Genomic DNA, 22,116 nt, shown 5'->3' with positions numbered 1-22,116 from the left:
TTATGACCTGCTGTTTTTGCTTTCTTCTTCTTGGCTTTCTTGGAATTCCTAAATGTTCTTACATTAGTGCAAGCAATTGTCCTACAGGAAAAAAATGGAATAAAAAGTACTATTTAATTCTATTCTATTAAGAATACTATTCTATGGTTCAAACATACATCTTTGAGAATATGAAAAGAAACAACTAGAAACAAACTAGGATATCAGCAGAAACAGAAATACATAGATAACAGGTAGGGAAGAATAGCACATTTTTAATACCTTTGCATTTCTTGCATTTGAATAGCTAAGGTAACTAAAATCCAGTTTAAATATGATATTAAGTGAATAAGAAGACCTTACTGAGGCTGCATTCTATATGTAACCTTTTGGAAGTTAACACATTCTGTATATGCATGACCTGCCATGACAAATATGTAGTGAAATAGGTTTAGTAACTATAATAAAAAGGAGATCTTTTTCCATGAAATACAGTACATAGTTTAGCACCAAGCTGATTATTTTTACCAGGACAAAAATCAAAGAGCATCAGCTTACCCATGTGTGTTTGGATCAAAAGCAGAAGAAAGTGATTTGAAGTTAGCAACATCTTGAATCAAGAAAGAGAAGTAAATCCTTAATTCTCCATCAAGAGCCCATTTCTCCCCTATCAGTTATGAGGGACTAAGGAGTCAGTGCCATTGGGTCTATCAAGCCAGCATTCTATACATATTGTCAATTAAATTGCAGTTCTGTGAACAGCAGACTAGGTACTGCAACAGAGTAGAATGGTGCTTCCTTCTTTTGGTATTGAAACCCCATTGGAACCACAGAATGATTGTACTGTATGGGGAAGTATCTTCTGGCTACATGATATTATGCTAAAAAAATTGCCTTGAGGATTTGTTCAAGTTTTAAGTCTCTGAAAATTATTGTAAATACTACTTTTACCATTACAGCAATGGGAAGGGGGGTTTAATTATTACAAATGTATTTCAATGTAGTTTTAGAATATTGGAGAGGAATTTTCAAAAAGCGTGATGACAAATATCTATTAGTAAATGAATGTCATTAAAATGTGTGTGAATACTATTGATATGCCTTTACCTATCCTAATTATGTGATGGAAAGTGGTTTCCATAAACATGCTATAAATTGTTCATGAAATAAATCACTTTTGTATACCATCACTTCTTATGCAAATTTTGTTGTATTTTAAGTTTGTGCTTTAGAACGGAGGACGAAGAGCAGCCACTAATCCATTTCATCAATTATCCTTCTTTCCAAAGGAAAACAAATGGCTCGAATTTTATTCATAGTTGATTTATACTTTGGCTATTCCCATTGATGTTAATATTAAATTGTATAAGAGAAAATGAGAAATAGTAGCAGAAGGTAGGAGTTATTATTGGATACTTTCTTTTTCAAGGATTTAGCTTACTGCCAAATCTAAACATTCCTGGGAGTGACATTGGAAAAGGTTAAGGTTTTTTTTATCTTGCTGACTCATTCTTGGAGCAAACAAATGTACAAATTCAATGCTACCCAAAATAAAATGATATTCAAATCACATGCTTGGGACAATGGTTTCCAGAAGAAGAAATCATCAAGGCAGGGAAGATAGGCTAGTGAAGAAAGAGAATCATTCTTGAATCCAGAAAGCTCTGGCATAGCTCAAAATGGAATTTTTCAGACGGCAAAAAGTTTTGTGTCAAAATCTCTAATTGGCTGGATGTTGCATGATACTGCCAAACATTTTGAAGTAGTAGAAATAGATGACCCCACTATGCCTTCTGTTCATTTCCTACAGACATTTCACCTTAAATACACAGCAGCTACTTAGCATTTTAGAGGAATACATATCAAGGAAATAATATTATATACATCGAGGAGCATATATGCTCCAAGAAATCTCCAAGAAGGGCCAAACAAGGAAACAATAAATGGTGATGAGTGTTCTGGCTCCTTTGTGCTTATCCAAGCTATGCTATTCTTATTAAAGGATCTGGAGTAAAAAACAGAAAATTATATTTATCTTATCATATATGATAAATGAATCCTCCATTGTTCTTCATACTTGAAAATTACTATAGACTAGTTTTCCAGATCATGTGAATATTACATTTGTGTGATCACTGTCCATAAAATCACATGGGTTGCTTTTTCCTTTTCTCTGTCTTTACGATATACTCTGCAGCATCTGCACGCTGCTTTTCCTTGTATGATCTTATATTACCTTTCATTTGCTGCCTGAAGGCAAGTCCCATGAAAGTTAATGCAACATCCATATGTGGAAAAGGAAAAGTATTTTCTAGATTCAGCTCTGCACTGCAAAACACATTAGAAGGGTGGGTGAATGAGTCAAGCAGCTGAAAATAGCCATTTGGAATTTCATTTTAGTGATGCATGTGGGTGGTAAAAAATGGTCTGATGTCAAAGGGCATGGAAGAGGAAGCTGGTGCTGGGAAATCTGTCCGGGGATTTCTGTGAAAGTGTCTAGAAATAAATGTACTTTGCTTATTATTTTATGCAAGGCAGTAGTTAGTAACTCTACTAACCCAAGAATGCTTCTCTCTTCATTTCTCATGGCCCTCATGTCCAGAATTTGCCAAAGGATGAAACAATAGATTTTTAAAATCTATTAGATTGTTTTCTGTTTAAATGCTTTTCAAAGGAATATTGCAATGGTGGGTTGCAGGCAGTTCGCTCCGGAACAGGCGTACCAGAGCCTGCCCAGAGCACTGGGTACCGCTCTGGTACGGTGCTAAGGAGGGCCCACCCACCCGCGCTCCTTACCAATCTTTAAAGTCTTCAGTGCTTCCATGCACGTGCACAGCACATACAGCACCTGCACAACGCTCCTCCGAGCAGCTGGAGCGTCACGGAGGCTCACAGAGGTGTCACTGGATGGCAAGATGCATGTGGCATGCTCGCCACACTGCGCACGTCCATGTGGATGATGCCGGTCCGTTCCAACCGTACTGGTTGGAACGGGATCCGGAACCCACCACTGGAATATTGCTATGCCCCAACATTGTGGACAATTTTCTAGGGAAGGTTGTAAAGAAGGTTATTGCATTACAACTTCAAAGGATTCTGGAAGAAGTAGATAATCTGGACTCCTTTCCGTCAGGGTCCAGACTGGGTATAGAACTGATAGCACTCTTGGATGACCTCTGGTGGGAGAGGAGTTGGGGTGGTGCAACTCTCTTGTTTTTCTTGTCTTTTCAGCAGCTTTTGATACCATCAATCACAGTATGCTTCTGAACCAGCTTCAGAAATTGGGCTGTGTGTGTGTGTAGTGCTGGTTCTCCTCTTTCCTGCAAGGTTGGTTCCAGGACAAAGAGATCCAGCCTGTGCTCCCCCCCTTTGTGAAATACCTCAGGGTTTGGAGCTCTCTCCCCTCCTATTTAACATCTACATGAAGCTGTTGGTTGAGTTTGGTGTGAAATATCGTTAGTGACACCCAGCTTTATATCTATAACCCAGGCTGTCTGATTGATGTTTGGAAGTTCTGTCTCAGTGCCTGGACACTTTGGAGGCCTGGATGGGGCACAACAGACTTCAGCTCACTTCAAGCAAGACCAGGTGGATCTGGATTTTTGAAGCTCCTGGTTCTGGGGACCTTCCATCTTTGGTTCTGGATGGGGTGGCACTGCCCTAGATAAATCCATATCTTGGGGTCCTCCTGGATTCATGGCTCCTGCTCAAAGGGCAAGTAGAAACCATGGCTAGGAGGGCCTTCACATACTGTAGCTCAAGGCCATGCATCAGTTGCACTTGTTCCGGGATCGTATTTTGTGTTAATAAAAGTGAGATGAGTAAATCTACTAAAGAAATACTTAACAAACAGATTTCTCTTCAGCATGCAAAACATTAATTCTAATTTGTGCTCTCTATTCTAACTATGTCTGAAATCTAAGATCCAACTCACTAAGATCATGGGACAGTGCAGCATGAAAATTCATCAGCATTGCCTATGTATAAACAGCTAAAAAACATTTATTTCAGTAAATAACTTTAAAAGTTATTTATAATAACTTTTAAAAACATGATTATGGTTTGTTTTTAATGCTGATCTTGTATTTTATACTAGTTTGAGTTTGGCTGGAGAAAAAATGAGCTGTTTATTATATCATATGTATTATTTGGTTACTTATAACTTGAATTATTTACAGGAAAGACTATCATAACAGTTTCAAATTTCAATACAAGGAACAAACAATTACTTACAGGAACTCCATCTGCACCGGGAAACCCTGTGACTCCTCTTTGTCCCTATAATGAAAAGGGACACATGATGTTGTAGCCACCTACTTTTTGCATTTGTTCTTTATAATGAAGTTGACTTCTTAAGAAGTTATAAAATTACCGCTTCTCCTTTGGGTCCAGTAATGCCAGGTCTACCTCGTTCACCTTTGTCCCCTTTGTGCCCTGAAAGTCCTGGTATGCCCATCACTCCCGATGGCCCAGGGAATCCTTGCTGTCCAAGCAGTCCTGGCTGGCCCTGTAAACAACAATCCACAAAAGTTTTCAGGTACTGCTGAAAATAGACAAGGTGTATCTGCACTGAATACTTCTGCCTTTGCAGTTTATAAAAACAGCAGGATCACAAAACGTAAACAAAAGTTTAGTGTGTGTTTAATGCTAATGCCCAGTCAGAAATCTGCACAGCATTTCATTTGGTAGCAGTTCTTCCACATTTCCATTTCCTGTTGATCATCAAAATATAGAGATGATGAGGATACTGGACAAGCTGGCCACAGTTGGTTTCTCCTGTCAACAGATGCCAAGGGATTCCATTTTTCACCAAATTTCCATTTTTCTCCAACTCTGAGAGATGAAGTGACAGAAATGCCACAGCATCAGCAGAACATCTTCCATCAGTTATGTTTAGGCTGATTTCAGTCCTTCCATCCCTCCAGTCTGTTGTGAGAAATTTGCTAAACATTTTGCAATATTAATGAAAGAAGAATGTTCCAAATGGGACATAACTTGCAACTTGAAATGTACCTGGAAGCAAACAGGAAACCAGGGCATCCCTTATCCTATTGATCTAATGCTTCTGAAACAATTCTTACTGTTGCCCCTGCAATTTTGCAGATGGAAAGCTCTCTACAATAAGGAGAAGCCTGAAGAAAACCTACACAACCTCTCTCTGCCTCTCCAGGTACATTTAGTATGGCTACATAACTAGACAAATACAGATAATACGAAATGGTAACAAAGAGATGAAAATACTAAATCTTTACTGCCTTCTAGTGATTATCTGGATTTTTAAAGATCAGATATAATAACCCTATTTTTAACTCAGGCACCAACACTGAAATAAAGGTTAATATCTTGGTTTCTCTAAATTGGAAAATCTTAATAAGCAGTGAATGTATCAGTGAAACAGAGGCTTAGTTTTTATTCATAGTTGCAATTTCTATTGTACAAGGTACAAAATTGCCCAGAGCACATTTCCTGATTTCATAGCTGCTTTTGCTTCAGCACTGCTGTGCAATGAAAGTCTCTTCCAGTTCAAAGAAGATTATCAGAAGAACTGATTTTGCAAACATGATGGTTGTAGAAGGAATGTTGTTGGTTTCACACACTGCAATTAGGCATATTACAGTACATCCTGCTTTATTTGGCTTAGCAACACGTGGAAACCCACCACTGTGCTCTCTAAACCATGGTTTATGGAATGTGAACCTGGATGCAATAACTTGTTCAAGTGTCCCTGGATACTTGGCACAATGTGGGAATCTAGTACTTGTGTTTGCCATCACTAGTGTATTTAATTTATTGAAAGCCAAGCCCAAACCCCTATTCAGCCAGGAAATCCTGAATAAGGATTTTAGCCAAAACATGTTAGGCTTCATGTCAAAACACTAATTTTATAGAAAAAAAATATCCACTTTTTAACTATTTTTAATTTTCCAAATAGACCTTTAGATGGCACTAGTTGCCTACACTCTTAACATTATGTATAGAGTTGCACTTTTAGGAAATAGTGACCTTCAATAGCTCAACTCCCATAAAGGTTAGAAGGCTAGCAGAGCAACTAGGAAGGTGAGGTATTACGTTTAATTGTGCAAAATCAATCAGAGGAAATACCAATAGGCAGCAGTCTGTTTACTGGCATCTTCTGTGATAATTACTAAACTATCCGAGATTCCTTTTTTTTTCTTTTTCATTTTTTAATAAATGGGAATTTATGAATTTATGGCCACATTTTTTAGAAAATAAAAGATGGGTAATTGCTTTTTGGGAATTGTGCCTTGGTGATAAACTCAAAGAAAAAAAAACCCACCCTGGAAAACCAGAAAGAGTAGTAAGTGATAATCAGGTTGCTGACCTTGGGCAGTCACTCTCTCTCATGAAGGAGGAAGGTGTTTGGATATGGTCCCCACCTTCAATTATTTGTAAAAATAATAAACCTCAGGATACAAAAAAACAAACAAATAGCATATCAATTTACTAATAGCCTTTGGAAAATAGTTGTTATGATTGGCACAGTTAAAGGAAGACAATATAAGGTGGATGATTAGATAAAAGATCCCTGTAAAATTTCATGAGAATTACAAATTATTACTAATAACAGATTAGGATGTTTCCTATAATCTAAAACAGTATTTTTGTTATTAGCCCTATCAGCCACTTGAGGAATATGGATTGAATTTTGTGAGAATATCACAATTACTCGCAAATTTTAAATATGTTCATGTACTGATAATGCCTTTTCTATTTGTTTCCTATGCTCTGTACAAGAAGATTGCATTTATAATGGCTAATAACAGAATATTCACATTCTTCAAAAAAAGAAATGCAACCACTTCCTATATATCTTCTGCATATTCTTGGTTCATTCTGCCTGCAGGACAAGTTAGGAGATCACATTGCTTAATAATAATAATAATAATAATAATAATAATAATAATAATAATAATAATAATAATAATAATAATAACAATAATAACAATAATAACAATAATAATAATAATAATAATAATAATAATAACAATAACAATAATAATAATAATAATAATAATAATAATAATAATAATAATAATAATAATAATAATAATAAAATTTTATTTGTTAGCCGCACCCTCTCCCGAAGGATTCGGGGCGGCGTACAATAAAAACACATAAGTACAAATATGGACAATACATACACAAATGTAGACGTATACGTATACGTAGAGGAGGTAGACAAATGCATATAAACAATTAAAATCACAATTTAAAATCCCTTAAATAAATTACAAAATTAAAACCCGTCAGGAGCGATATGATCAAACTATGGTTGAGCCAGGCCAGCTACTTGGAATAGGTGGGTCTTGAGCTTTACACGGAAGGAGCGGAGGTCAGAGGTAGTCCTAATATCCGGGGGGAGGTCGTTCCACAGGGCTGGGCCCGCCACAGAGAAGGCTCTGCTCCTAGGCGCCGCCCCTCGGCACTGTCTGGTGGACGGCACCTGGAGAAGTCCCTCTCTGTGCGAGCGAATTGGTTGCAGGGATGTATGGGGCAGGATACGATCCCGCAAGTAGCTAGGTCCTGAGCCATGGAGCGCTTTAAAGATCGTTATCAGAACCTTGAAACGCACCCGATAGACCACAGGAAGCCAGTGCAGCTCGCGCAGGAAAGGTGTCACATGGGAGTACCTTGTACTCCCCATAATTACCCGCGCGGCCGCATTCTGGACCAACTGTAGCTTAAAATGTTAATAGTCCAAGATGTTTTTAAAGAGACTTCTACAGGTAATCCTTGACTTATCACCATTCTGTTCAATGACCATTCATAGTTACAACAGAATTGAATGGTGGTTACAACTACGGTAGTCCTTGTAGTTCTAGTCATCCCCAAATCCCAGAGTTATGCAATCATTATCCAGGCACTTGGCAACTGTTTTGCATTTACAATCAGTTGCAGCGCCCTGCAGTTACATGTTCCACATCTGTAACCTTTCCTGACACCTTTCTCAGAAGGTCAGCAGGCAAGCTAGCAGGAAAGGTTGCAAGTTCCTGGGGTAAATCTCCCCCACCTAAACACCATGCCTCAGTCTCTATGTGCTTGTCCTATGCCAGCTGTTTACGCACCCTTGTGCATCCTCCCTGATCCTTGTCTTGACCCCCTCACATCCTCATGCACCCTCCTTGACCTTCATCACAACTCCCTTACATTCTTATGCACTCCCATACACTTCAACACACTCTGCCTCTCTGACCTTTGGCCCACCTCCCTTGCATCCTTGTATAAGCTACCAAAGACTGCTGCACCTCCCTCACACTCTCATCCCCTCACTCCACTCAGCAGCAGGCACTTACTGCCTAACTTCCTGCCAGCTTCCTTACTGTCTTGGCTGTGGAGAGCTGGCAGGAAGTTGCCTCATCTAGTAATTTAGCTAGCAATGGCAACAAAAACTGCAGAGACTGCTGTAGCTAAGCAATGTGGCCGCATTTTAGGACTGCATCGTTTAGAAATGGAAATTTGAGTCCCATTTGCTGTTGTAAATTGAAGACTACCTGAGAAAATTATTCTATACATTATTGTAATTAAAAGTAACTCTCTTAAGTTACAAAGCAGTTTGGTAACATAAAAAACAACAAATATATGCGGAATATACCCTGAGCTGAAGAAAGTTGTCAGAACCATGAGCACTGCTTCACTAATTTACAAATATGTTCCAATAATAATTTTTGCTACTTGTAATGTGTATTGCTATTATGAGTCAGAAGAAAAGTTCTGCAAGGGAACTATTAAGTCCTCTGAAATCCCACATCATAGTTCATGGGATCTGAAGCATTCCCTTTTGCCTCCTGTTAGGAATCAATATGATATGAATGTCTGCCTGAAAGACTGAAATTATGCAATAACATTTTAGTTTCATAAAGCAAGAAATTACTGAATCTTTTCTTCATGCTTGTAACTTTACTCTCCACCCCCATTCACAGCTTATTTTAATAATGGACTCTCTACTTCATCAAAGTTTCCCAATCAGTCTGACTAGAAAATTGTGAACAGAAACTAGAATCGTGGTTGATAATCCTTATTTATTTCAAGGAACACAGGAGTACACATCTGTATCAGAATTCCAGGCACATTGAAGCATGATTACTATCGACCCCGGTGTGTACCCCAATGAACATTTTGATCTCACAAATGTGTTTATCATACAAAGATATCATAACCTAAATAAAACATCAATCAACCGTACCTAAAACATTTATCAGATGTACACCCTTTTAAATAGCTATCATACTTTAAGTGTGCCTGAAAAACATTTCCATTAGAGTCTTGTCACTTAGTGACATAACTGGAGGGTTGGCTTCAAAAATTCATAACACTGGTTATAAATGTATTTATATTGCGCCTTTGTTGTTGTTAGTTGTGAAGTCGTGTCTGACCCATCGCGACCCCATGGGAAATGTTCCTCCAGGCCTTCTTGTCCTCTACCATCCTCTGGAGTCCATTTAAGCTCACGCCTACTGCTTCAGTGACTCCATCCAGCCACCTCATTCTCTGTCGTCCCCTTCTTCTTTTGCCCTCAATCTTTCCCAGCATTAGGCTCTTCTCCAGTGAGTCCTTCCTTCTCATCAGGTGGCCAAAGTATTTGAGTTTCATCTTCAGGATCTGGCCTTCTAAAGAGCAGTTAAGGTTGATCTCAGCAGACCAGTTTGATCACCTTGCAGTCCAAGGGACTCGCAGGAGTCTTCTCTAGCGCCATAGTTCAAAGGCCTCAATTCTTTGGTGTTCAGCCTTTCTTATGGTCCAACTTTCACAGCCATATATTGCAACTGGGAAAACTATAACCTTGACTATAAGCACTTTTGTTGGCAGGATGATGTCTCTGCTTTTTAGTATGCTGTATTGTGCCTTACCTCTCCAAAATTACATCCCCTCAGAGATTTGGCTGGCCCCCAAGTCTGCTAACCCTTTGCAAAGCATTGGGGACATTGCGGTTTCCCCAGGCATTTGCTCATTGGAATAGATGGTTTCTGTTATTATTGGGGTCATTGTTTACCCTGGGCACTGGGGGAGATGAAGTTATGTTTAGTGGGTTTATATATTTTAATCCTGTAAGCCACTCACAGCCATGTGTGTGAGATGGGTGATTATAGAAAAGACATGTATGTATATATGTATAAATAAATATTTGGGATGGCTACATGCAGATCTTTTTTCTGAACAAGGTACCTTTCAGTTGAAGGCTTCAGGGTAAAGACCTATTATTCAGCAGTCATGAGTTTTGCCAAGTAACTTAGGGAAAACAGTGAAGAATTTCTAGGTCTTGCATTTATGACAGGATGCTGATGGTGTCTATTGTAATGAAGGCTTGCTTTTCCTCATAGCATCATAATAGATGTCAGCAGCTGGACAAAATGACTGGTCTCTGGATCCAATTATGCCAGAGAAGATTTACAATGCTATAAGTCCCCATTTTGGATTCTATATAACTCTCTTTTTTACAGTTCGGATGAAGTAACGACAGTGATGAAGTACTGCCTCAAAGTGATGGCTGGCTGGAGACTGTCACACATGTTGGGCCTCATTGACATTCCACTGCAATCATTTGGATGTTGCAGGTACAGCATATTTCATAGAATTGAGATGACATGATGAACCGGGGCACAACTTGACAGTTTGAGGAAGAACTCTTCCAAGCAATGGGCTTATAGTACAATGTAGGGAAAGTGGAGTAGAAAATTTTGCTACTCATGGTCTCTTTTCCTCAGATATTGCAATGACTTCCTCTTCCTGTTCAGAGCTCTTTGGTGTTAATCAGTATCAATATGCTAGGCTCCAGCTGGGTTCCTATTTAGACATCTGCCTTTGCTAGAGCAGCTGCTTATCATATGATAACCAGGCAGAATCAATCTTACCCTATTCATTGCCTAATTTCCTTGATGCATCCATAATATGTAGACTAGCCTTTTTTGTCATTCCCAGGCATTTCTTTGTCTCCCTGTGGAATCAAAAAATCAATGTTACCCAAGAGATCAACTGAAATATTATCCCTTCCATTCACATCTTTTTATTCATATTCCAAGGTCAGGGGTGGTAGAGTTCTAATGGCATCCTTATCTTGCAAGACATGCTTGCTTGACCGTGGGATACTGAGTAGAAGACAGATGACTCTGAAGCCCAAAGGCTGGGAGGTGGGTGTGGGACAAATTCTTTTGCAGCTCAAGCTGTTTCCTGGATTGTTAAACAGTTTTCAGAGATGCTTGTCTTATTCCTTAGTTTGCCATTTGGCTTGATTTTGACAGGGCACCTTGGCTAGGATGGTAACAAACTGGCAACCAGGGAATAAATATATTATCTGACAGCACTTAGATGTATCAAACATAGATTTGCCACAGAATGTTGTATCATCCCCATTTTCTTAAGCTGACAAAAATTCAGACCAAAATAAGTACAGGCCAGTACTGGCTTGTGTCAGATAAATGCTTAAATGTCCTTAACACCAGCTTCTAAATGGTATATAAAAACAAACTACAGGAACTTTAGATTAAAAAAAATAGCAATATATGCCCAATTAAGGACCAATTATTCTTCTGTATGATGTATACCTGGTATGCCCCCTAACTGAACATTCCAGAAGTTTTAAAGATATAATCGAAGAGACACTATGGTTAATATTGCTTCCAGGACAAATCAGGTAAGTATAGATGATGATGATGGTGGTGGTGGTGGTGGTGGTGGCAGTGGTGGTGACGGCAATGATGTTTTGGATGCTGCTTGACTCAAACCTTTATTTCTCCTCCTAACAGCGGTTTTACATCAGGGCAACCAGAGCTAAAGAGGCATCCAAAACAAGAGTACATCAAGGCCCACAATTTAGTTTTGTGTTTGTTACCTTAGGGCTATTTATTTATTTATTTTATTTATTTATTTCTTAGATTTTTAGACCGCCCCTCTCCCAAAAAGGGACTCGGGGCGGTGTACAGTCAATACAATAAAACCAGTCATAAAATTAAATACATTTAAGCTACATTTAAGATACATTTGGAGGGGAGATAGGCTGTACTAAGAAATAAATAATTCTAATCCTAAAAACATCACAATTAAAACCCCAAACCCTAAAATAAAATAAATCCCTGGGAGGTAAAACTAAGAAAGTGCCAGGCCAGCTGATTGAAACAGGTGAGTCTTTAACTTTTGCCGGAAGGAACGGAGGTCGGTGGTAGTTCGAATGTCTGGGGGGAGGTCATTCCAGAGGGTTGGGCCCATCACAGAGAAGGATCTACTCCTAGGTGTCGCCCGCTGGCATTGCCTAGCAGACGGCACCAGGAGGAGCCCCTCCCTGTGTGAGCAGATAGGTCGCAGGGACGTATGTGGAAGGATGCGATCCTGCAGATAACTAGGTCCTCTGCCATGGAGCGCTTTGAAGATGGTGATCAATACCTTGAAACGCACCCGAAAGGCCACAGGTAGCCAGTGCAGCTCGCGCAGGAGAGGTGTTACGTGGGAGTAACGTGTACTTCCCATAATAACCCGCGCGGCTGCGTTCTGAACTAGCTGCAGTCTCCGGATGCGTCCCAAGGGAAGCCCCATGTAGAGGGCATTGCAGTAGTCCAGGCGAGACGTCACCAGTGCATGAGTGACCGTGCGCAGGGCACTCCGGTCCAGTAGGGGGCGCAATTGGCGCACCAGGCGAACCTGGTGGAACGCCCCCCTTGCCACGGCTGCCACATGGTCCTCCATTGACAGCCGGGCATCAAGGAGGACGCCCAAATTGCGCGCCCGCTCCACAGGGGACAGTTGTTCGCCCCCTATGGCCAGCGATGGGGTCAGCTGGCTGAACCGAGGTGCCGGTAACCACAGCCACTCGGTCTTGGAGGGGTTGAGTCTGAGTCTGTTGTCCCCCATCCAGACCCCGACGGCTTCCAAACACCGGGACATCACTTCGACAGCCTCGTTGGGGTGGTTTGGGGTTGAAATATACAGCTGAGTATCATCAGCGTAGAGATGGTACTCAACCCCAAAACCACAGATGATCTCACCCAGCGGCTTCACATATGTGTTGAACAGGAGAGGCGAGAGGACCGACCCCTGTGGCACCCCACAAGTGAGTGGCCTCAGGGACGACCTCTGCCCCCCTGTCAACACACATTGCTTCCGGTCGGAGAGGTAGGAGCCGAACCACCGCAAAACGGTGCCTCCGACTCCCATCCCCTCCAACCGGCGCACCTCGGTTCAGCCAGCTATAAACATCGAGGATAAGGGATACCACTGGATGCAACAAAATTAGAAATTTCAACTCAATGGGGAGAGACCTAGGTTTTTTTCTTTAAATCAAAATATTTATATCAATGCTGGCAGAATTGCAACTCACATTTTCATTGCTGTTTAATAACACTCTGTAACCCAAATTAGATTCTTCTTTTGCTAAATTTGATCAGCATAATAGTAAAGACACAATGCCATCTCTGCAAAGAAGCTAAACAAACAGTAGACCACCTACTTAGCTACTGCAAGAAGATTACACAGACTGACTACAAACAATGGCATCGCAAAGTAGCAACAACGGTGCATTACCACGTCTACAAGAAATAACACTTGCCTGTAAAGAAGAACTGGTGTGATCACAAATTAGAAAAAAAAGGTGAATAAAGAAACTAAAGTGCTATGGACTTTAGAATTTAAATAGACAATTGTTTAAAACATAACTCTAATGATTGTCAATAAGAATAAGAATGTCTGGATAGTGGATGTGGCAATACAGAATAGAAGAGAAAGAGAAAATTAGAAAAAAAATAGCAAAATACAAAAACTTGCAGGCAGAAGTAGAACTACTCTGGCAAAAGAAAGCAAAAATAGTACCAATAGGTGCCTTGGGTGCAATCCCAAAACAACTGAATCATCATTTTAACACTATTGGCATTGATAAAATCACCATCAATCAATTGGAAAAGTCAGAATTATTTAGAACAGCTTATATCTTGTGCAATATCTTTAACAGATCAAACAACAAGAATTGCCTATTCCTGGTCCTTGGGAAGGATTCGATATGTGTATAAAAATGCCAAATCCAATCTAAACATAATGAATAATTATTATGTATTACACATTGTCCAACTCTCAAATATTCTGGGATTCTTTAGATTATAAAATTAGAAGAAAACTCGAAGTTAGCAGTCTATCTATCCAGGTTTCTGCTCAACAGTGTATCTAATAAGTATCTAATACTTGCACCACCATTTAAATTTAACTCCACCTCAAATAATCAAGGTAGGACTGATGAATTGACAACATCTTGCTACCCATTGCCAATATGGCTGGGATTTAATTGCCAAAAGACACTTTTATTATTCAATGTGACAGGAAACATGGAATTCTTGGTCCAAACATCTGGAGGGCACCAGGTTAGAGCTGCTTTTAAATGTTTGCAACTTTAAATTTGATTAGGCTATTATTTACAGGACATTGTGAGGACATGATCTCAAAAAGATCCCAAGATAAACAAAAAAACCCACACACAAATAAATTATGATATTTAAGAAGAAATAGGGCATTGGACTCTTGCTGCTGTAAAACAGATGTGTTGGAAACATTTGAGACTGCAGCAATAATTCTCCTCTCTGTGTAAAAATAATGCACTCTTACAATAAAAGGGCTTTCGATGTAATTTTTCTAAAACACTAACAGAGGGAAAAAAAGATCCCACAAAGTTTAGCCTAATTATACTTTAATTTACTGTTCATTTAAATTATGCTGCCCAGACATATGACATTTAGTCCCAGGAAATGAATTCCAATATAGTGATTCAGCTCTTAGATGGTTTCTTTTCTAATTACAAATAAAGAGCACACAATTCTCATGAAAATGCTTACTTAGAAATCTTGTCCAATAAAGCTTTTGAATGCCAGATTCTTCCTTTTGGGCAGAAGTAGCATAACAACTCTTTTTTCTTCAAAAATTCAACAGTTTTTTAGGTGTTTTGCAGACCATTTGAACTTTAAGGGAGTCTATAACATTGGTCAGTGACATACTGACCAATTTAGGATTTGGCTGTAGAACTGGGCAGTGGGACTGTTGAGATCACAGTATTGCTCACCAAAAGGTAAAGGTTCCCCGCGCACATATGTGCTACTTGCTCCCAACTCTAGGGAACATTTTTACATTTTACATTTTAGTACTATTTTATTCAACTTTTGTCATTTTTGTCAGATCAAATTTGGCCAAAATACAGAACTAATAATATCTCAGTGAACGTCAAGATTCAAATTATTAGGTTGAAAATGTCCTTTTAAAGCCATAAGATACTACAGCTTTGGAGAAGATTTATATTTTGTGCTCCCTTTAGTATGGCTATGACTATTGGCTGTTCTGCTTAAAGTTTGCATGACTTAATAATGAGATTACCTTATATGGCTGTATGATCAAAGCAAGGATGTCTACCTGCTTGACTAATGGTCCTTGGAGAGCCTGTAATGGATTTCATGGGAATCACTTATCCAGTTACAAACAGCTGCCATTCTATGTAGCCATTGAAAATATAATGGAAGCAGGTGGGAGAAGGGACTTAAAAGAATCCATTGGCACAATGCTGGGCCCCAGAATTACAGAGCCAGTCTCCAGCGTGAGTAAATCTTAGCATCAATTCTCCCTTATTTGCCTCTGGCATAACTGTTGTCATACAAAAGCAATGAACATAAAACATAAAAGTAAAATGTAAACTATAATAATTATTGCAGTCATTCAAATTACTTGTAGCCTGATTCTGTATTTTTCAGTTAATTATCATGCTTTCCTGGCTACATTTTAAAAATTTGTTTGGATGCCCTTGGCAGCAAAAGACAGTGCTTAGAATAGATCTATTTTTGGCAAACTGCTCCAGGTTTATTTGAGGAAGAGAAAGAATCACCCGCTTAATTAAGGTATAAAAGAAATGATAATTGCTGCCCCTATTTGTATTACAACAATGAGTACTATAGTAACAAGAATCAGTATGAGTGGTCAATCCATATTTTTCAGTCTGTGTGGGAGTCTGACTGAAAAATATCCAAGAAGTTCAACACAGATGTTTTGTATCAACAGGCGTCAAAGGCACCAGTTACTAAATCTTTTTGTTGTTGTTTCTATCCAAAGTCTTTTAAGGGCATAATTTTTATTCAAATCAATGACTACTATAATATTCTTGGTTACTTGGTTATCTTGATTATCTTGGTTAGATTGATGATAAAAATCAGTATTAACCTCAAACTCATATATTATCATGATAGTTTTAATAGATCTCATTATCTTAAGACTCTTTTATTTGAACAATAATTGATAAGAAATACTCCCAAATCATATTAATAATGGACATATAGTGAGAGCAAAAAAGCAGGCATCTCCTTTTATAGACCTCTCCAGAGCAGCCACCCTTCTAAGAGCTGCTATTTTATAGAAGGCAGAAATATAGGATAACTGAATAACAAAAGATATGTTGAAATCAAATACTTAAATAGTTAGAATAGTTGTTGCTGTTTTGATTTTTATAGTACTGACATGTGAATAGTTTTGTTGCACAGCAGTGCTTGGAGATTTAACTTTTTATCTGTAGCTGAAATAACTTAAATCTTGCATTTTGTAGCTTTTCATATTAAAAAATATATGTATTGGAGGCTGGAGATAATCTCTTCCAGTAATCTGCCCAGTGCAAGAATTTTTGAAGGTAAGCTTGGGAGTAACATATAATTAATTTTAGCATGGACTTATGAATGAGCCAAAGGGGAAACCTTCCTCAGCAATCTCACAATTATAAAATTTGTGCTTTGTGAATACCTAAACGATGTCCTCTTCCTCTTAGTTTGCACTGCAGAATATTATTATCAGCCTATTTTTTCAAATGGATGACAAGGATAATAACACACATGAAGAAAATCTGTGTGGGTATGTGCGCACGCACCCAGTTTAAAAATCAAGTAATTATTCTAGATGTCTGGAAGACTAACATTACAAGTCTTTTACAGTGCTATATCATTCAGCTGACTAGCCTGTAAATCCCGGGATTTAGTAGGATTTAGAATGTTTGACCAGGAACAACTAGAATGCACACATGCTAAATAAATAAATTGGTCTGAAGTGTAGTAGGCATTCATCTCTGTCTCTCTTTATTCCTTTCTGCATGGTCTATGGGAAAATAAACAGATTTCCAAAAGTATCTCTTTATAATATTTATTTTCCCACCAGCAAGAACATAAGGCATTGTCTGAGGCAGCAGATGCTAGCGGATGGAGAGTAGTAATGAGTTGTTGGAAGAAAGAAATGTCCAGGCTGTGTTGCTGCTGACAATACCCCCCCACTCCCCAATAAAAATATGTTCCCAAATGAAGGAATGCATTTGTTGACACATTATTGTGTATCAATAGATTCATAATAACATACACAACATAATAAATAGAGGCAGCTCCTGTACATATACCTTCACGTGTATCTCATGCAACAAAGTATCTTGTGCAGCACTTTATTTTTTTATTTTTTTAACACCCAGATCAATAAAGCACTGCTTTTATTTTAGAATTCTAAAAATATGAAACTGGTAAAAAGAAATGCAGGATGTGGGAAGACTCCTGAATGATTCTTCCTGGATGAATTTTTATGCCACTTAAACAGTAATATGATAAGCTATTTTTTTCTGAAATGGTCTGACCATTCCTTCATTTCACTGTCAGATTTGACAGTAGGACAAAGCAATGAAAAATAAAATGTTGAATTTTGTTGAGACAATTAAGCACCTTGAAGGACTGGAGAGGACCAGTTTAACATATGCTGTAACTTGGAAAAACAATAATTTGGTCCAAAGTTTATAGACTTTTTGTAAAATATTATTTTTATGAATGAAAAAAGCAAATTGTTTTACACTGACAATTATTTGCAATGTTTAACAATATGCATTTGCACACAAATTGATATAGTTCCCAAGAAAAATATGAAAAATCCAGATGGCTACATTTCCCCTCCTGTCTGGATAGTTTTTACTTTAGTTTCTACCCACGCTCAAATTAGATGCATTATAAATATGGAACTGATTCCAAAGTTTCAAGATTCTCATAGTACCATAGGGATTATTCAAATCAGGAAGAATTTTAATGAAACATTATACAAAAGCAGTTGGGTCACTATATACTTGTAGAAGTTATGCCAAAGAAATAGAATCATAAAGCTGGAAAAGACCTTGTGGATTCTCTATTCTAAGTTCCTGTTCAATGAAAGAGCAGGATGCTGTGATGGCATCCTTCACAGGTATTACTCTGGCCTCTGGTTAAATGCAGAGTGAGATGCTGCATTCTAGAGTATTAAATGACAAGTATTTTGTGTGACTGCCTTTCAGATATTTGAAGATAGCATTTAAAAGTTTCTCTTATCCAGAAAAGTTATCCTAAGCATATCCATATTCATCTGTCTTATCAGTATCCTATTTAAGTTGAAATACCCTGAATTATACAAGTATTTCAAATGCAGTCCAGTGAACATAAAATTAAGCGGAACAATAACTTTGAAATCTATATGTTGTGGTGTTAATGCAGTCCAAGATTGGATTATCTTTGCTATGAATTATATTATACTGCCAGCTCATTTTATTGTAAGTATTAAGATACTTATTGTAAGTATTAAGATACTTAAATTATTTCAGCATTTATTGCTCCCAAGCCAGATCTCTGTCATCATTTCTGAATTTTGTTACCTACCTGCAAGATTTGACATTTACTGCATTTCAGTTAAATTTCATTGTATTAATATTGGCTCAATGTATCATATTCTTGATTCTGCCTTATTATGATATTGCTTCCACCACCAATTCTTGTTACTTGCAAATCATGAGTAACCCATCAGTTTTGTAGTTGAGGCAAGTTTATGAAATATTTGACTAGCACACTATCTGGTATAGGATCTTTTACTCTATTTGAGAAACTTCATCATAATTTCTCACAAAACTCACAAAAGCAATTTGTGAGCACTTGTTGAGTATTATCAACTACTGATTCTATCCAAATCACATTTTACAAAGGTATCCCAGAATCCTTGTCAGAATCTTTGGAAATTAAAAAAAGAATTCAAAGGAAGTATGAAAATTTTTCTTCAGAGATGTTAAGAAAGTAAGTAATGAATTTGGGAACTCAAATTGTCCATTATTAAAGGAGAAAGAGTGTTTTTGCATTTTTTGACCAACAAGATATAAATGAGGAGACATAGTAGTAAAAAAATACCTAGCCAATTATGAATTTTTTCACCTTGTGTTAATATCTGTCTTCTTTATGTTAAATTTCCTAGCAGAACCCTCGAAAAAGAGGAAAATAATTTACCATGATTTAATATCATTGCCAGTATTCTTGACCAATTCATGCATAAAGGAACTGAAACTATAACTATATAGTGGAACATACAGAACTGCAGCAGCTATGGTGTAAGGCTTAAAGTTATAGAAAAGTTTAGTCACAATTACAGCTGCAGTTAAATTTCTGGGTTTTGGTGTGGCTAGAGGAAACATTTTCAGCACCTGGCACCCAAGAGGCCCCTCTGGCTATGTACTGCCTAAATGAAAAAACAACAACAGGAGACTGGAATGATCTCAAAATCCCTGAATTCCAAAATGGAACCATCTGGATAAAAAATCTGGAATGTCCTAAATAAGACCAAGGGACTTAACCTTGTTTGCTCCAATGTTTTGGGGGAATCACCCAGTTCTGGAAATTAGTAAGAATTTGGATGAAAGTAAGTCTAAGTGTGGTTTCTTTTTTTTTAAAGGGGGGGCAACCTACCTACGACATCTCATAGTTCACAGATTAGTCATGGATATATTTTAAAAACAATATTATCTAGCATATCCATGTATATAGCAATATGCACAGAACCTCCTCATTTTTTAAAAAAGAAAAAAGTGTTAACTGCCTGAGGAAGGAATTGGATACAAGGAGGCTTCCACATGGAAAGTTTCTCATTTTGTCATTCAAAAGACACTGGGTTACTATTCTGGGATTTTTGCCTTCAGTATGTCTTTGTGTGTGTGTGTGTGTGTGTGTGTGTGTGTGTGTATGTGTGTGTGTGTGAAGTATGAAAGAACTTATGGGAAAAAACAGAATTACAAAGGGAAGATGATGTTCTAATCCCCATGCATTTCTGTGAATGGAACAGGATGACTTCATAATAAAAATATTATTTTGAAATACTGAAATCTTAAAAGTGCAAAACTACATTTCTTTCGGCAAAGTTTGTTTTTGCATAATTTATTTAGAATTAATATATAAAGTATTATAGGAATTTTATTTAAAAAAAACTTATTAGCTAAAAAAAGTTTTAAAAATGTCCATATATAACAAAACATATGGAGGCAGAAAGTAACATTGGAGGAGTTTGTTGAAAAAGTATTCTACGTTTATTGTAGATATAATTATATGCATGTTTACAAGATTATGGTGATAAACATTCCTTCCCATATATGTTTATTATAAGCATGAAATACAGAATCAATTATATCAATTCTCCTACACGATTCCCATCTATTCTTCCTTCACTGTTGTGACAAAAAAGCTATTCATTCAAACTACTAAACAGAATTATTCCAGATTGCTTCTGTCATGGTTCACATGCTCCATTCTGCCCCCAGTAAAATTTCTTTGAAACAGAACCACTGCTGTTCTTGTTTTTGTTGAAGCTGCTGATGCTTATTATTATTAAAACCATAATAAAGTTATTGTATTTTAGTTACATTTCAACATTAAAATTTTATACAGGTGAATCTAACAGTTCTCTACTGGCAACTTACTATGAATAATGAAAAAAGAAAGAAAAAAGAAAAAGAAAAACATTGGCACTACTACAGGAATTGAAATCCTATCTTTCTCCTCCTGTTGTTTTCTGTTATTTTCCAAGAAACCTAACATATGCTGGACTCACAGTGAGATTACATCACTCATGCTGTCAGTCTACTGGCTGCTTTATATTTACAGTGTAATTCAAACAACATCTATTGATTCCTAATTGTCTGCTTCATTGATGGGCTTAGGGGTCTTCATCATAAGAACATGTCAAAGGAAAATCTAGACCATGAGTCAGTAGAAAGGTTTGTTGGCATTATTTGCTGCCCCAAGAAGACCAGCGAACGATCCTGTCCTTACAGTTTTCATGTGTCTTAAGTTTCCTTTCCAACCGAAAGTCTTCAGAGGATTAAAAAAATAAAAAAAACATCCACCAATCAGTCTTCTTAAGGTGGACTGAATAAGGGGTAAATTTTGAGCAATGGCCAGATGTACTGGTTCAACCATTTGTTAAATCTTGGTACCAAGCAGTCCTTCCCTGTTCTGCTGCACATCCCTGGCACAGTGCTCTTTCCACCTTTACCACAGAACTGCCACCTTTACCCAAGTACCTTTTAACCTTTCAGATGTGTCTCAAAGGCCTTACAGAAGGCAAAACAGTTTTTGACAGTAGCCTGGAAAAGAGCTGCAGACATTGAGGATGCCATATGTGGCCACCCTCTTTCCCCAGGGCCCCGAGAGTTTCTTCTGCGGCTGGCTACTGGCCAGGAGAGCTGATCCGTGTCAGGAAAGTAAAAACCAACGGAGAGCCGGCTCCTCTCTCCTACTCCACCATTCTGCTATTCTCCCCCACCGCCCCTCCCACCAGCCCTTGTCGGGCTGCTTTAGCTAAATTAAGGATGGCGGCACCTTTCAGGGAGAGAGGCTGAAATAGTGCTCCAAGCCAACCAGAAGAAATTTTGCAGACACACACCCAACAAACAAAAACATGAAAACTACAATGTTTTGCTTTTGTCATTTTTGTACAGGCCTGGGACTGTCAAAAAGGTTTGAAATTGAATCTGGTTAACTACCCATGAGAGGAGTTTTCACTCAAAAGAACTGGAATGCCTTTTATTGGTCAAAGAGCCAGAAATACACAGCAATTTTTTTTTATTTCATACATAATTTATGAGTGATTGGAAATGGGGTTTAAAAAAAGGCAAACTTCACATAAGCATTTGTACATTTATATGTAAATGGAATATAAAAGTGTTCCAGACTGATAGCAATTTGATTGTATAAACAGTCTGCTACAGACTTCTCTGAAGGAGTTCCCACGTGTGATGTTTATAGGAATATAAAGTGCTTTTGGCAGTCATATACTGCATACTGATATTACCAAGGATGGTAAAAAGAGAAC

At 37.9% G+C, this 22,116-nt stretch overlaps 1 protein-coding gene across 4 annotated transcripts in view; it reads right to left on the bottom strand.

Moving 5' to 3' along the window:
* COL4A2 (collagen type IV alpha 2 chain) overlaps positions 1-22,116 on the bottom strand; it is a 209,548-nt gene that overhangs the window by 95,931 nt on the left and 91,501 nt on the right. For all 4 annotated transcript variants that reach the window (XM_081944378.1, XM_081944380.1, XM_081944377.1 and 1 more), the window contains 2 exons: positions 4,352-4,486; positions 4,213-4,257 (listed from right to left, as the gene is read on the bottom strand). In XM_081944378.1, coding sequence (XP_081800504.1) covers positions 4,213-4,257; positions 4,352-4,486 — 180 coding nt within the window. The remainder of the gene's footprint in view (positions 1-4,212; positions 4,258-4,351; positions 4,487-22,116) is intronic.

Source organism: Natrix helvetica (genome assembly GCF_964273705.1).
Source record: "Natrix helvetica genome assembly, chromosome: 2".
NCBI classification, from domain to species: Eukaryota; Metazoa; Chordata; class Lepidosauria; order Squamata; family Natricidae; genus Natrix; species Natrix helvetica.
The sequence above is the reverse complement of the archived record's forward strand: the minus strand, read 5'-3'. Positions and strand labels throughout refer to the sequence as shown.